At 39.2% G+C, this 16,856-nt stretch overlaps 1 protein-coding gene across 2 annotated transcripts in view; it reads right to left on the bottom strand.

Moving 5' to 3' along the window:
- Positions 1-11,063, bottom strand: part of Blo (bloated) — a 106,359-nt gene extending 95,296 nt beyond the window's left edge. The window contains exons 1-2 of one of the 2 annotated variants that reach the window (XM_083089322.1): positions 10,418-11,063; positions 2,881-3,227 (exon numbers count right to left, since the gene is read on the bottom strand). In XM_083089322.1, the coding sequence (XP_082945448.1) occupies positions 2,881-3,043 (163 nt within the window). In that variant the 5' untranslated portion in view covers positions 3,044-3,227; positions 10,418-11,063. The remainder of the gene's footprint in view (positions 1-2,880; positions 3,228-10,417) is intronic. The other variant, XM_083089324.1, reaches the window with a different exon arrangement.
- Between the last annotated feature and the right edge of the window lie 5,793 nt (positions 11,064-16,856).

The following is a 16,856-nucleotide window of genomic DNA, read 5'->3' as shown; positions in this document are numbered from 1 at the left end:
TAATAACTTTTGAATTACAAATCACTTACGAAATATATACATATGTATGAAATACATGTATGCGGACTCTCTCTTTCGAGTGAAGCTATAAATATTTAAATAAATAATAATATGAAATAAAATAATGTATATGATTAAATTTAATATTTTAAGAAACAGTCGATGTGTGTGCGCGTATGAAAGTATATTTTGAAAATATTACACACGTGTTCCATGACATTTCGAAATTAATATACAGCGCATGTAATTACGTACAGCCCCGCCCAACGGAGATGCCAACTATAAAATATAATGCCATCTATAAATTGAAATAAAACTCCCGTCGAATCCTAAGATAATTGCCTCGATTTGGTAGCCATTAATTTTACCCTTGCGCCGGTATAATTCGAACTGTCAAAAGTAAGAGATGTTGAGAATGTAAATGAATTTCGATCGCCGCGTGTTGGCGATACACAGAAAGCGGAAACGCTCGTAACTTGCGACGGTTCGTTGCGTTTAGCTTTATCTGCTGTGCTTATCCCGTACTTGGCCACGGCTCGTAGTGTGTGGCATATTAAGTTGCTTCCCTGAAACTGCGTATAAACAAGATAGAAGTGCGATCTTTGTATACATTGCTTTTAGTGTACTACGTGACCTAGCGTAATATAATGATCGTGCGGACTCTGGAGGCTTATAATAGACCATTTGCACAATTTTTACTAAAGTATTTTTTAAGTCTTCTTTTTAGATTTTAATTTTAGAGCCAGTTTATGTAGAACGTATCGCAAAAGTAGACCGAAACGTAATTTTTCAATTAATTGTTGATGAATTTTATGTTATATGTTCATTTAATTTTTCGTTCGATATATATTAAATATGGAATTTTCGAAAGTTTTAATTAATAATTTTAAATTATTAACAAAATTAATATATGCTAAAATATATCTTATTAGTGATTCCAGCAAATTACAATGTATTTTGTATCATATCCTTTGAGTTTAACATGTGTTAAAAATTCGACAAAAAGTTTGGGAGTTTAGTGGGAGTAATATGAATCAACGCTTACTTCGCGAAGCGTAAAAGGGGAATTAATAATACGATTAATAATTAGCTAATGATATAGGAAGAATGGTTGAGTCCTGGGCACACACCAATACCATTACAATCCCACATATTGCATTAAGAGAACTGCGAGAGACAGAGGAGGCGCGCGTCCTTCAATGAAATCGTCTCGCCTCGGATTCAAGATAGCGACGATCTCATCGACCTCGACCTCGACGATGTCAAGGTCATTGAGAATTTTACCATTTTCTCTGAGAAGAAGAGAGTGTCGTCGTTAAAATTATTGTTACGCGATCGATATTAGCTACGATTAAATAAAGTCGATATTAGATAACACGCAAGAGAAAACTAGTCGATCACATAGCGTAACGATTATTTCGTGCCGTTAGTCCGCGGCAGGCTCTGATTAAGTATGTTATACATTGATATCGAGGGAATTGCGGAAGTTAGACACAAGTTAGGCGAATTACATAGCTCTTAGCGCTATGGCACTGCTTGACATCTCGGTCTTGGCCGGTCGCGCGATTTACTCCTACTCGAGAAATCCGAGAATCTTTCCTCATATTTGTATATAAACGTCACGCTGGCATAAGAGACATAACGTTTATTAAACATACGTTACCAATAAGGAATTATTCTTTGATTTTTTGTAGCTATTATCAATCTTTGCATACTACCTGCATGATTCGTATTTATTACAGATTTAATTGTAAATGTTGCAAATAAGAATCCATAGAAAGTTTGTAGCAAAAGATTTTTTATTAAGATAAATTACGAATTTTTATTTTTTCGACTTGTACTATTTTTATAGGCGATTGCAGACATTTATAAAATTTTAATGCAAAATTGACGTAAATAAATTGAAATAAATATATCCAGAATATATCTAGAATTCCTATCAAAATACTATCCAAAATCCGAGATAAATTCGAATGAGAAAAAAATCAACGGAAATGAATTCACAAAACACGAACATTTTAATTAAATATGTTAAAAATTTCGAAATCTCGCATCTCTATGTCACGTACTTTCATCTTGATGAAATTAAAAAAAATTAATGATTTTTATTTCAGTAGAATTTCGCACGATCGCGCCTTATAATTTTCCGTGTTTCTCAGAAACACCGAGTTGCATCTCCGAGAGACGAGTTTGCTGTGAGAACGAGAGTCGCGTCGCGAATAATTTCCATAATCTGGGATCGCCCTCTGCGGCTGGACCGTAATTTTTTTTTTGAAATTCAAGACATCACGAAATCGCAAAGTAAAATCGCAATCTCCTCTCCCATTCTTTCTCTCTGAACTGGCATCACGTGTACACTTTTATAATGCATTAAATTCTGACCGCGTATGCATGAATCGTTCCGGAAGATCGTCCTTACAAACACGTCGTCTTCGCAATTTATCAGATTTTAATTCGACAAAACGGTACCCTGCCCTCACGCGCGCGGATACTGTTAGAAGAAATCTGAAGGGCTGGCCTTCACGAAAGGCCGACAAGTAAATTTAACTATAGCTTATCGTCTATATTTAAAATCTAGATTTGAATTTAGGTTTTTACATTTCTCGCGTAGAATTGAATAAAAAAATAAAATTTCTTGTGCGCGAAATTGTTCACATTTTTTCATCGTTATTTATCCATTTATTCATCTGAGATTTAAAAAGATCTGCAAAATTTAATTAATATATAAATACGCGAGAAAAATATTAATTTATTATTTTATAGCCGATATACGCGTCGGGCCCGAAAAATCAAGCAGCACCATTTCTCTCGATCTCTCTCGCTCTACATATGCAGGATATATCGGTAATTTATGTGGTGTGTGATATTGCCTGGACTCACCGATCCTCTTCACGTGGACGTCTCGATTGAAGGAGACGCTCCTCTCGGCGGGCTTCCACCCGGAGACGGAAGCCCCGGTCCCAACGGGGGGTAGCAAATGCGTGCCGGGGAGATTGCAGCCTTCCGCCCTTCTCAATGATCCCGAACGCTGTATCGTAAGCATCTTGCCTTTTCGCCTTTTCCCCCGAGCATGCCACGCGACCGGCTAAGGGCACGTTTCCCGCTTTGTTTGCCCCCCTTCACACGCTCCCGGTGTTTACACTTTTACTACCCCACTCCAGAACCCTCACCCCCGAAATTTTCTTTCGCCCTTATCTCCCTTTGCATCCGTAGACCCGATCACCGACCTGTAAGCCAAGCAAAGCTGCGCTCTTAATACTACGGATAATTTCATCGACGAAGATTTGCGCGTTTAATTCTCCTGTCGACCGTTACTTCTGATCATGAAACTGTCCGTTTATTCGATCGAAAGCATCTGTTTGAAAAGAATGCAAATAACAGGATGTTTTAGAGTATCAGAATATCGACTGAGCATACAACAAATGTTAAACAATATAATTGCATAAACTGACGGGCTGTATCAATTGTAACGAGAGCTCTCTTAGACTTATTCTACTTTCAACCGGCCGAACAATTGTTCCTCAGTTGTCATGAGAGTGCAGTTTATGTACGAGAATATGTTTGCGCTTGCTATATACGCTATTCCTGCGTGCGCATGTGGAATTATGAGAGAGAGACAAGTGATAGCATCGTGATGTTCTCTGCGACGTGTCTATACTGGCGCATGCCAACTATAGGTAGACGATGATAAACGTGCAACGAGTGATAATAGTTCTCTTTGTTGTCATGCAAGCAGATGAGATACTCGAGATACGTGCAACGATATAATGACAGTGACAGGGATGACGGTGACAGTGCACAATATGGGCAATGGATTTGCTGATGAAAACATTGCTAATAGGAACGATTATGCGATAAGGCCTCCTTCCCTCTCCCTCGTCTTTTTTACTTGTTTTTCCTATACCGTCTACATTAAGTATTATCGCAATTATGCTACATAATTAGTCACAGTCTGAAACAGAATTGCGATTTTCTTTTCGATACTGCAAATGTAATGACATCTAATTTAAATTTCATAGAAGCAGAAGTAATAAAGCGTCGCGTCACCGACTCAAACGACGCGAATAAATTATACTGTCTCATTTCGATTTTGTCGTATTGCGCCGTATCTAAATATTATTTTATATGAAAAAGATTACTTATAGTTGTCAATAATTTTGCTAATTTACAGTCCAGCAATTCTCTTAATTTTTAGAAATTATTTTCTTAAGAATAATTGATCTCATCATGCAGTTGTTTGTATGTTATTTTATAACGTTCTGAGAAATAGAAACGAAATGTGTGAAGTTATGCATATCATACATATGGAATAGAACCTTTTTCTCGGAAATAAAAACAAGAGAATATCAAACATACCAAATCGTCGCTTCATTAACCGCACGCGAAACGTTATTCGTTTTCGTGAATTTACGTAAATTGATAAAGCAATCAATCCCAGACTACGGCGTATAAAAGCAAAAGGATTGGACATGGTCATCTCGATATAAAAACGGTTCTAAAAATATCGCTGACGACAGTCACTCGGACGACACAGGCGGAAACGTCAGGGGACTGATCATTATCGTCATAAGCGCTTTATTTCACTGATGTTTTTCGCGCTATCATGTAAAAACAACTTTGTTTTTTCAACAAGTTAGCCTTTGTTACGTTGTCTTTTATTGAATGTGGAGGTTTCAATGTCATGAAATCTAAAATTTACTTAAATCGCGAAAAAGTCTTGTGCTCCAAAAATTTATCATTTATTTTAAAATTTTAAATCCACTGTATCTTTTAACAATTTCATCTGAAATCTTCTATTTCCGAGAAATAGTAATAATTCAAGAAATTAGTTTTATTTTGAATACAAAAACTATAATAAAATCAAGTAAATTATTTGCAATAATAAAAGATTAAACTATATTATTTTAGAGAATATCTTCAATTATTAAATAGGTCATACGAACTGTTGACCACAAAAAGATTCTCAGATAAGTCGCCGAAACAGAAATTAACATTCATAGTGCGCTTTTGTCTACTGATCAGCATCTGCCCTTGAAAGAAATAAAGGTGACCCTGTGCGCGCGCACGTTTATCTCTCAAGGCTATCAGCTGACCAGAGTGATACGTCTTGGCGAGTTCTCGCACTCGGGTGACGCGTGTACGGGGTTGCGCGTCATTCAACGGCTTTATTAGCGCGAGGGAGGAGACGCTAGCTCCAAACGAGACAATTCGCATGAGACCGATCGGGGGATTAAGGTACTCGCGGTAGGCTCGGTGGCCATATTTGGCGAACAAGATCGCAGAATCTCCCGTCGTGCTCACCTTCAGTGAGAATCAACGCTATAAAAATTGACGTTAATATATTTTTTTTCGGGACGAAAGTGTTTACAACGGGCCTTTTTCGCGTGTCGACTCCCACGCGTCTTCTAGTCGCCTAAACGCGCAAATAAACGTTCGATTCGATCCAGGATGCAAAAAGAAAAAAAGGAGTGCAGGTCTCCAGGACCGCGTCTAATGTACGAGAGGACCCCATAATGCGTCCTTCGTTACTCGCCATGGGGCTGGATAACAGTAAGGGGAAGGATAAAAAAATATCGCTAAGTGCAGCGAAACACGGCGCTATATTCTCACGATTTTAATTCCACCTTGCGCGCATTCCCCGTCGAATATTTTTTCTTCCTTACGAGAGTAGTCGGGAATTAAGATAGCTAACGGAGAGCAAAGAAGAGTCGAGTGAGAACATTATCATATTTTTCGCTGTTAAAGCATAATCGAAAAATGATAAGATTATTTTATATTATTTTTCTATATAAACTATTGTATAAGAATGATATTATGTTATATTTTTCTTTATATAAATTTTATATATTTCTTTATATAAATTTTTTGATCGAATCAATTGACAAGGAAAATTACTTTTTATAAAAGTGGACAAGCTTCAAATATAGGTGGAGATAAAACTCGATAAATTTAATTTCTTATAAATTTTCTTCTGTAAATTTTTATATATTGTATAAATAAAAATATAAGTAATATATAGATATATAAAAATAAAAATTACATAAAAATATACAACATCCTCAGTCTGCAAATTTCGCAGTAAAATTTATATAAGAGATAATATACATTCATTATACTTTAGCGTGCAGTATCTTTATTAATTTCTCAAAATGTGTAAAATTAAGATAATGGTTTCATTTGCATCTCTAATATTATCAAGCAAATATTGACGATGAGAAATCTGCTTTTCTCGAGCATACTGACACACATATAGTGGTAGGATTCTTTAATACATGTTATTTACCGCTTCCTCGTGTTGCGTAACAGCACGAGCGGGAATAATAAAAACGTAGCCTTCTCTGTCAGAGAGCGCGACAATGTTCATGTTCTGAATTTCGCGATGATATCATGTCGCGGACATTTCCGACGTTGGTCATTAGCGGCGAGATCGTGACAAAAGCGCGGTCAAATTCGTTCTCCTGCGTGTTAGAATTAGAATCCCCACGAGAGTGGAAAAATAAGAATAGAAGGACAGAACGCGTTATAAAAGCGTACAAAGTCATCGGCATCGTCGTCCCGAATCCTCTAACGGTCCGCCCGCCTCTCCTTTAGATATTTCACATTCGTTACGGGATAATAGTGCGAAAATCAAAAACGCGCGCCGGCAATAAAAGCAACAACCGAGACTCATGCCGATTATACCACGCTATTTTCTAGGAGTCCTACGAGCTAGGCATCCAGATACCAAGATGTAATAAACACTCCCGTTTTTCGCGCGCGCGAAACGTTTAGCACCTTCTTCATTGACTTTTATTGAAGGTGGCTGATAATAAAATCAGTGGTAGCGAAACGCCTGGACGCGAAGGGCATCCGTCCGGCTCTCGAAGGTGCGAAGGCTCGCGTCTGCAATCGCGATCAAACCGCTATTAGAAAGCTGCTGCTGGATTATAGAGCACGAGTGGATCCAAATGGAGCGAGAATCATAGCCGGTTTATACACGGTGTTCTGGAAGATTCTCTCTATGTAGTTTCAGTAGCTTAATAACAGCCTTGAAATCCAGGAGATTTCTAGATTACATCTTGTACACTATACTTTTGTCTGCGCATGGGTTTTAGAGAAAAATTTATACATCAATTTCTCTATACATAATCAAAAATCTGATTTCACTTTTCATAATTTTATGCTTACTCAATAAAAGAAATTATTTTGTATATGCAATCTTTCGTATTTAAATAGTATCTTTATTTATTATTATTTTCTCAATTTTGAGCCTTCTGGATTAGAAACTTTAATCGACGACTAATAAATTTTCTAAATCAATTGATGTAATATTTTATTATTAATAACACACATTCTATTTTATAGTAAAAATTTCTTGTAAGACTTTGTACATTTATATAAATTAAAACTATTTTCTTTTTCTCATGGATTCCTCGTTTCTCGAACTTTGTCCATGAAAATAAGATGCTGAGATTTGTTTCTTTCTTTCGTTACCATAGAGCGGTGCACTTTACAGTTAATATTGCCAGTCCGATAAATTTACGCAAACGTCGTATAGCGTGACTGAAAGAAAAATACGTTCTTCTCGAGCTTGTTACACGAGCGTCAGCGTTTCCGCGTGCGATTCCGCCTGCTTATTTTTCTCGACGCTCACGCAAACTCGAGCCTTTCGTTTTTAGCCGTCACCCGTTACGCCGAGCAGTCGGAGAATCGACGAGAGGCCGAGGAAAGATTTTAATTTAGATCGCGCGCGGCAGGAGAGGATATCGCGCCGCGCTCGTGCAAAAGCCGGGAGGATCCTTCGCGCGTATTTCTCCGGAATGGGGCACCACTTATAAAATTCCTGCTCTTCCCACTCTACATAGATTCGCCTACGAACTTTATCTCTAACGACCTATCGAGCCTACTCCGCTCAGGACGAATCCCCGCGCTTACACTCGACACAATTTGCCTGTAAATCGTATCTCGGCAGCTTCTTTGAAATACTTGGGGTCGTTCATCCCGCGATCACGAAATTCATCGTGGCTTTCTGGTTGCTCCATATTTTTTTCACGCTTTCACTCGCGGATATAAGGAGGTCTTCGTTAAAAAAAAATCGTTACCTGGTTACCGACATCGTGAATATAAAATTTTCAAAAATGAATTTATATTTATGAAATATATTCTGTTCCTTTATGCTGAAACATCATCGATTACCATAAAACAAGCTTCCAGCATTTGCAGCACTTCATTATGGCATTAAAAATGTCTACAAGTTAACGAATTCACAATCTCATTTGCTGTTTCGGTTGTTTGAAGAGATGGGTGAAATTATCATAAATTACTGTCACATCACACAGAAAGTTGAAGAATTACCCGTATAAAGTTTCAACACGAGAAATCGGACATCGTCGTAAGCATGATTGTCCGATCGTGATTCGGTACAAGAACTAGTAGTGACTGTAACTTTTTTCGATTCACCAAGACCTATAATTATCCGTAATGTTCAATAACTTCACAGTTTTTTCTTACGACACGTGAATCTTTCTAAATGATGTCTGTAATAATGAAATTAATGTAATTGATTTGTGTATTCGATCTCTAACAAGCGATAATAAATATCCTCTCAACGAACCGTCATCGTCAGTTTAATCGCGGAAATATGACTCAAAACTAATAGAACACGTACGGCGCTAGCATGACGCGGATACCAGAAATGGAAATGGAAATCATACGTACATATAAGTCGTACTCGTGACTCGTGAAAAAAAGAATCAGGCGCGATTACTTTATTTGCACAAGTCCCGATTATGCGAGGCGATCGTCCGGGATAGCAGGAGAAATCTGGATGCGAAGGGTCACGTTACGCGGATGCATTATGGTGAATGGAACCAGCAACGGTGATTCCCATCGAAAGCGTTCCTCTCTTTCTCCTTCTCTTTCTCTCTTGCTCGTTCGCTCGCGCGCGAGTAACACTGACACACTTTGTACACGTCAAGGCCGAAAGTTCCTCCCGGTGCTTATCGTTGCACCGTCTCGTGTATTCGTCTTCTTTAAACCCTTACGTCTCTATCACGGTGGTTACACGCGACGCACGTCCGCCCGCCGTACGCTGAAACGTGCGATAAAACCGTATCGGAGATTCAGCGAGGGGATTTGCACCTCGGGCTGATGGGCGCAATCTTCATCTCGTGAGTGCGGACAGGCGAGAGGGCGAGAGAAAAACAGGAGAAAAGGAGCAATCGACCTTTGCGCATCCAGTCTATTTACGGTGAACGATACTTGATAGGATGTGTCGTGCCCACGTAATATATATATTATTTTTTACAAATAAGATTAAAACTTGTTTTCAAATAAAATTATTTTAGCAGAGGCTAAAAGAAGAGAAAAAGGTGTCTTCCAAAGTATTCATTCATTGAACTGCTTAAAGTACTTTTAAAGTAAACAATTTAATTGCGTTTTTGAAAAATGTATATAATTAATCATATCTATAATTTTTATTATACGAGCAAAATTATTTCGTATAATTGGGATTTTTATATCAAATTTTTTTGAGAAATAAACTGTCGAGGAAATTTTAATCAACTAATGCGATGGCATATAAATTTTGTCCACATGTCATATTATAAATCTATATTTAAAAAAGTCATCTGACACGCGCGACAGAGAGAGAGAAAGAGAGCTGACGATTTAGGGACGCGTTAATTCGACTTGTCGCGATTATAAATCTCTCGACGTATTAATTCGGAGGCCTGATCGAGTGATCCTCGAGGACAGACACAAGCGCTCGGCGACATTTCCATAAATGTTTATTCCCAATCCGCACGGATATATTAATGCCGCGTCAATGAATAATGTGTTCCTTTCCTCGATATCCTGTTCGTCCCTCCGCCTCTCCGAGAGAGGAGCCCCTCGTATTATATCGCGATCGCTCCTCGTAGAAGCTCGAGGAGCTCGCGCGTATGATCGGTCGACTCGATCTCGGAGTCGGGCAGATTAAACGCTTAGATTCGCGCTCGCGCGCGCACCGCGAGAGAGGCCTCTAGCTGCACATCGGTGATTAAAGTGTCCGTTAACGCGAGTTAATTGATCTTTCAGTTAATGGGATATTACCCTTCCGCTGGGCTGCCCAGCGCCGAGTCGAGCAGAGCGGCCGGCAGATCCAATCTGCGCGCGAAATAACTCGCGCACTCTCGCTCTCGCTCTCGGGGGACCCTCTATAATCTATTCGGCTCCGCGAACACACGCAGCAGAACCCCTACTTACCCGACCTGCCGAAGACACGCTTCACCACCGTTTCCCTTTCGATTAACATTCGCGGCGATCCGACTAGGAATCAAACCGAGCGCATCTCCCGATTCGATCCTGCCGATTGATTTGTCGCAGCAAGTCGTCATCGTCGTCATTGTCATTGTCAATAGTCGATGTTACATTTTGCTCCTATCGATATTAGATTTACCTTCAGTGACACAGTAGCATTCCGATCGTTTAGATATCCGATACTCTCCTAAGGTTACACCCCTTCAGGTACGATCGGTTCCCCGAGCGGAATCAGAAGAGAGAGAAGAAGAAGGAGGATTCTATCTCTCTTTCGGTTTTTAGAGAGACTTCGTGGCAATATTCGAATTCAACACTCTCACGTTCGGCAACTGTCACTATTATCACCGGACCGCGAGTAGATCGCGTGAGATCGATTCGAGGGATTAATATCACCAATTATCATCGATCAACGATCGCGTTGTTGTCTCTCGTTTCCTTTTCCCCGTTGTCAATTTTCGACACTCGTCGACGTTGTAGACGTTATCTAACACCCAGGATCGAATACCGGCAATTCGGTCCTTTAAATTGTCTCGCACTGACATATATATTCGGAGTCACTCAATATTACGCGATCCCTCGCGATGAACTCGTCGCCGATAACACGGTTGTTATTCGTACCTCCTCGCTCGACTCGTCTTCGAGGATTCGTAAGAGACACTGCGTGTCTCAGAGCTGCAGAGTCGACTCGGGGTGATGAGAGGTCCGAGTCAGAGGTGCACAGACCGCCGCTGCACCACGCACGTCGTTCGTTTTCCGTTCGTTCTCCGCCGAGCGCCGAAGAACTAATAAAAGCTGGGACCCAGCTTGAAACTGCGTAGGCCGCTTACTACTCCTTCCACCGCGGCACACCGTCCTATCCCACCGGGCCCAAGCACCGACAGAGACAGGCAGGAGAGTAGGTACGGACGGACACAGCACGGACGTACAGAGTGATTTCAAGGAGTACGCACACCGGGAAGCGCGACTGGTGGTAGATAAATAGCGCTAGGCCTAGGACGAATTTTTAGATTAGTTTAATCGATTATTAGGGTAAATATTAGACGATTTGATCGATAAGTTTTCTAAATGAAATTATATTTTGTTATATATTGTGTGATTGTTTGTTGTATCGTTTAAGTTAACATTCTCACATAATTTTAATATTAAAAGGAATTACCGGTTTAGATTTTTATTTGAATTGCAGAGTTTTAATTACAACATTTTTAAATTAAAAATGGTATAATTATCTATTTATTAAAGTTTATTAAATTTTCTAAACATTTTTTTAAATAGAATTTCTCCTAAATTTAAAGATTAAATGAAAATGAAAGAAATTATGAATGGAATAAAGATACATTGTTAAAATTGAGAATTTTCTATCAATATTAAGTTTGTCTAAATGAGAAATTTTCAAAAAACGTAGCTAAAATAAAATTGCTACTAAATAACTACAAATTATAATAAATGATTGTTTTATAACATTGTATTCACATTGAAAGCTAATATTATTCTATATCTTTATTCTGAATAAAAAAGAAAATACACAGAAAGTAAATCCGTATAAATACACTTTGACATTTACTTTATACGCTTTTCTCAATGATCTTCAAGAAACCAACTGCAAATATATTGTCTCGAAGGAGATTAAAGCTTATTCTAAAAATTTTATTGCGCATTTTGTTAGAAATGCCAGTATTACATTCCATCAGTGTACTTGAACAATGCATGTGTCTATAAATAAATATCTGTATTTTGACATATTGATACTTAATCATTAAATTTCACTCGATACACCTAAAAAAAAATTCAATGATTCTACGATATGTCCGTTTGATTAATATTTCTGTCAAAAATTTGATGTCTTGACTTATATTGATCGATGATGAAAAAGTATATCAGTGTCATCACTATCGGCAAAGTCCAGCTGGCGCTAGTCACTCGAGCTGACCATTGTTTCTGCAAGCTTCCTGTCTTTCTCCCTATCTGTCAGTTGTAATCTGTATTGTGAGATTCTACTCGATACCGCATTCAAAACGCTTCGATGACTCGATCGTTTTGCGATATCTCCGCTTCATTAATATTTTAGTCAAAAAATTGATGTCGATTGATGTTGACTGATGATGAAAGATACACGATGTCAAGCGTTCGATGCCTCGTGCAAACATATCAGTGTCGTCACCAGCGACCGGGTCTAGCCAACGCTGTCTATCTTCCTCTCTTTCTCTCTTTTTCTCTGTCTCTCTCTCTCTCTCTCTCTCTCTCTCTCTCTTCTCGGAGACCACTCTTCCCTACCTACCTACCTACCTGTCTCTCCCTACCTGCGCGATTGCAGGCTGCCGCTGGTGAACGTCACTCGGTCAAGGTCCCCCACCAAAAACCTGCAGCAATAGCGCTGACTATCGCCGACGTTCGCCGCTTCGCTTCGTCCTGCCACGGTCGACTTGGTCCACGGACAATGCTATACTTGGTGTGAACCGGCGATCGCGCGAGGCCGTTTAGACGAGGGTGAAGCTGTCCTCGATGACGCTTTCGCGCTCGATACGGTGCTAAGAGACTGAACAGAGATATGGACCTCGGCCTCGATGTGTATTCATCACACGTTTTGCGCTAAATGCGGCTGTCTGGTTATTGAAATTGAGTGCAATCTTTTCGGTCGATGCGTCACTTTGCGCCCAATAACAAAGATAGAGAGCCACGTAGTAAAATGTTAAATCCGACATCTTCAGATATTTGACCCGTTCAAAATTGCTTGATATTATATATAATCAAAGAAAAAAACGTGATATGATTAATTAATTGTTCTCATTAAATATAAGAGAGCAACAAAATTGTCATTTAAAAAATATATATGTATTCTGTGTTCGATTCTCTAAATGTGCTGAAAACGGATATATAAGTGTGCGATCATATTCATCCCACATAGCATGCATATCCAAAAGACGTCCGGAAGGTATCCAGAAGACTTTTTTGAGCCCTTGAGCATCGATGGATTGGAGCGATGTCCAACGATGTCTTCTGGATACCTCATCTTCAGGATATCCTGTGAATGTCTTTTGAACATTATAGAGTAACGTGAGAAAAAGTCACTTTCTCAATTCCTTTTCCTTTTGTAATAAAGTACGCGCAGAAAGGGTCCGTCGACGTTACTCGTTTGGCCAAGTTTCTATAGATTGTTACAAATAGTTGGGGGAATAAATGTTTATAGTCTCGGTGGGACGCAGACTCGCGATCATACCTCGATGATCGGCGTACCGGACGGTAGCATGCCCCGATAATAACAGGATATTTTACGATCGATTTGGCGGATAAGCGTGTTTACGTTAGAGATCTCGGCCTCGGACTTTATGCGGGGCCCCGTGCGGCGTATCGGCGCGCGGCGTTGAGATGATACGCGGCGTTTCAGCGAATATGACTATAAATAAAGAAAATAACGAGGAGAGAGGCTACCGGGGGCTGCTGCGGCTGGACTGCCGGCCGAGAGCAGCAGACACGCAGCAGGCGGGTTACCGAGAGAAAATTGTGCGCCACTAAATATAAGTATCAAGGAGAGGTATATACTGGTGTGCAGTAGAACAGACAGAGTACAATTACACGTGATTGAGGATCGGTCTTGTTTCTATTTTGCTTGATTTCTGTGGGTAGTTAGCCCTGATCCCAGTGTGGCAAGCCCAATCACAATGTCGATTCTCCCTCTCTCTCTCCTTCTCTCTCTTTCTCACCGGGGTACAGACCTATTATGATTGGCGTAATCATCGCATGGGCGAATCAACGGCACTCACTCTCGGCTACATAAATAATTGAGCCTTAAAGTCGGCCTACGTGCCGCGGATCTAGCTGATGAGGGGTGGACGGACGGATGGACGGACGAACGGATGGACGGTGCTCCACATTGGACATGCCGCCACTAAGAGGAGAGTTATTGCGTAGCATGATGATGGGGCAGCAAGGCGGATCGTTAAGATGCGCACCCTCGATGCAGCATCGCCGTCCGTCCCCCGGAAAAATGCGTTTATGCAAAGCGCCGGTCTAATAAATGTCCCCGGGTTACTACTCAATCAACGCTGCCGGGCTTATTGAGTTACACGGATTACGTCCGTTACAATACTTTGATTAATTCCTTCCGCGGCACTCGCCCTGCCTCATTTACATATGCAAAAAGCGTAATGTGTCGCGACGGATAATGTAACAAGATTCGAAGCTCGAACGCATAATTTCGCTATTTCACTCATAGCTTTCTAATTCGATTCAAGTCTTGGACTTGTTATCTCGAGATCATTATTTTATATAATCTCGATAAAAAATGTAGCGGTAAATATAAGTTTTATAATTATAACTCTTTTCAATGTGACAAAAATTAAATATGATATTTTTTTACATTTTCCAACGTTTTTGCAGTATTAATAATATTATTATAATAATATTATAATAATATTATAATAATATTATTATCTAATATTATTATGTCTAATATTATAATAATAATAATAAGGTAATAATAATATTATTATAATAATAATAAGATATATAATTACAACAATATTTATATATTTAGAAAAATTAACACTCAATTTTGCAATGTCTTAAAATAGAGTATAATGTATAATCGGATTGCTCCGATGCGTTTCCAGGTCGGCGACGTATGTATATCTATAGATACTGTGAGATGAAAAGATTCTAACCGCGCGATAGCGTGATTGCACCTGATCGGCGGTCAGTGAGAAAAGCGGGGGAATGTCCGCATGTCCGCATGATTTACGATCGACGATTCTAGAGAGAAGCGAACTCGCGGGTCAGGAGATTTCCCTTCCGTGGTAGACCGCGAGCTCGGTTCTCACACCGTGATTGGCGTGCGTAAATGGGTGACGACTAGACAGACTTGGGTGGAAGCCACGGGATTTTCGAGATGATGATGATAATGATGATGATGGCGATAATGATGATGATGACGACGATGATGATGGTGACTAAAATGAAAGAGCATTCAAGGTTGAACACGATGCCGTCCTTTTTTCTCTCTTTCTCCGTCTCGGTTTGGAACGTGCCGGCCTTGAACTTGCCGCCGTGCTAATGAAGAGCGCCAACGAAGGTCCTTTGCTCACGGTGGACAGCCGCGGCGGTCTTAACTAGCCGCGTTGCCGCTATCTGATGCTGGCAGGCCACGGCGAAAGGGGCGACGGGTTTCGATGAAGAAATTATTTTCACTTTCTCCGTCATCGCCGTTCCGTCTCGAGCCGAGAGCGTAAGTCGGAGCACGTGTACGCTCGCGAAACTCAGCCTCCTCTCTCAGCCGGAGTTAATTACGACGTTGAATCGCTCCGCCGTGGAGTGCTAAAATCCGTGACGTAACGAATGGCGCAACGCAAGAAATCGAACACAGATAGGAAATGATACTTTCGTTTTCACGGGCGCAACAAAGTTAGCTGTTCGAAACAAATATTTTTTAGAAATAAATATAAATATATATTCCATATGTATTTTTTTCTATTAAGATACCTCTAATTCTTTCTGAGGAAATTAATGATAAAAATGTTTGTTATTAAATTATTTAAATATAAAAAATACAGAAAATTAATGATGCTAAAAATATTTGTTAATTAAATTATTTAAACATAAAAAATACAAAATATAAAACAATTTTAATATTTTAATATTTTGTAGAGTAAGTTGCTTTATATTAAACGTGAAGAGAGTGAAAGTTACTATGTTGATTTCTCGAGATTTAATAGTCTTAGTAATTATGCTTGACACTTTGCGACTAGAAGAGAAGGAAAAAAATAAACAAACGGTCAATGAGCTCTGTAAGTAAATGCAGGTGTGTGTTACACGTACGAGCAACGGCGAGTGTCATTATCTGTACACTTTCTCTGATCAAGTCACGTCCGGATAGCGGATATGACAAACACGGCCAAGAAAAAAAGGGTAAAATAAGAAATGATTATGTCAATTCAAAATCAAATATAGCTAAAATAGATACATGAAGCAAGCGCGAAAAGAAATAATGTAAAATATAAATAAGATAAATAAAATAAACCTTCAAAGAAGAAATTAGTTTTTTAGATTCTTGTTTCTTAAACAATTGATTTTCTTTATAAATAAATTATATACAAGTAGTATAGGAATCAAAAAGATGTTGGAAACTTTAAAATAGAAAAGAACAGTAAAGAATGAAAAGGAATAACTTTAGAGAAAGCACAAGAAAATTTTTTTATTGTATTGCTGGTTGAAGAGAACGAGCTCAATTATCGTCAACAATGATGAAAAGCGTGTCTCGAATTAAATGCATCCGGGAATTTGCACAAAACGTCTCGCGAATGTCGATTTGCCAACAACCATTTTCTCACTTTCTAGTGTCTCTCAAATATCGCGATTGCGTGGTAATTATATTTGCATCGAATCCTTCATATTTCGCGAAAGCATATTGTACCGTATAAAGTTGCATTTTATCACCGGAATCTTAGATCGCGATACTATTATTTGGATCTTCGTATCTTGAGCGATGTGGAAATAAATCATGATATCAAGAACAGGTTGTATTGTCTAGTTTCACACACGGAGAGTGGCATTATTTCGTAACTTTTAAGAAAGACTTTAATGCAGTC

Source organism: Camponotus vicinus, unplaced genomic scaffold (assembly GCF_025532165.1).
Source record: "Camponotus vicinus isolate PSW18456_S1 unplaced genomic scaffold, iyCamVici1.0 SCAF_1, whole genome shotgun sequence".
Taxonomy (NCBI): Eukaryota; Metazoa; Arthropoda; class Insecta; order Hymenoptera; family Formicidae; genus Camponotus; species Camponotus vicinus.
The sequence above is the reverse complement of the archived record's forward strand: the minus strand, read 5'-3'. Positions and strand labels throughout refer to the sequence as shown.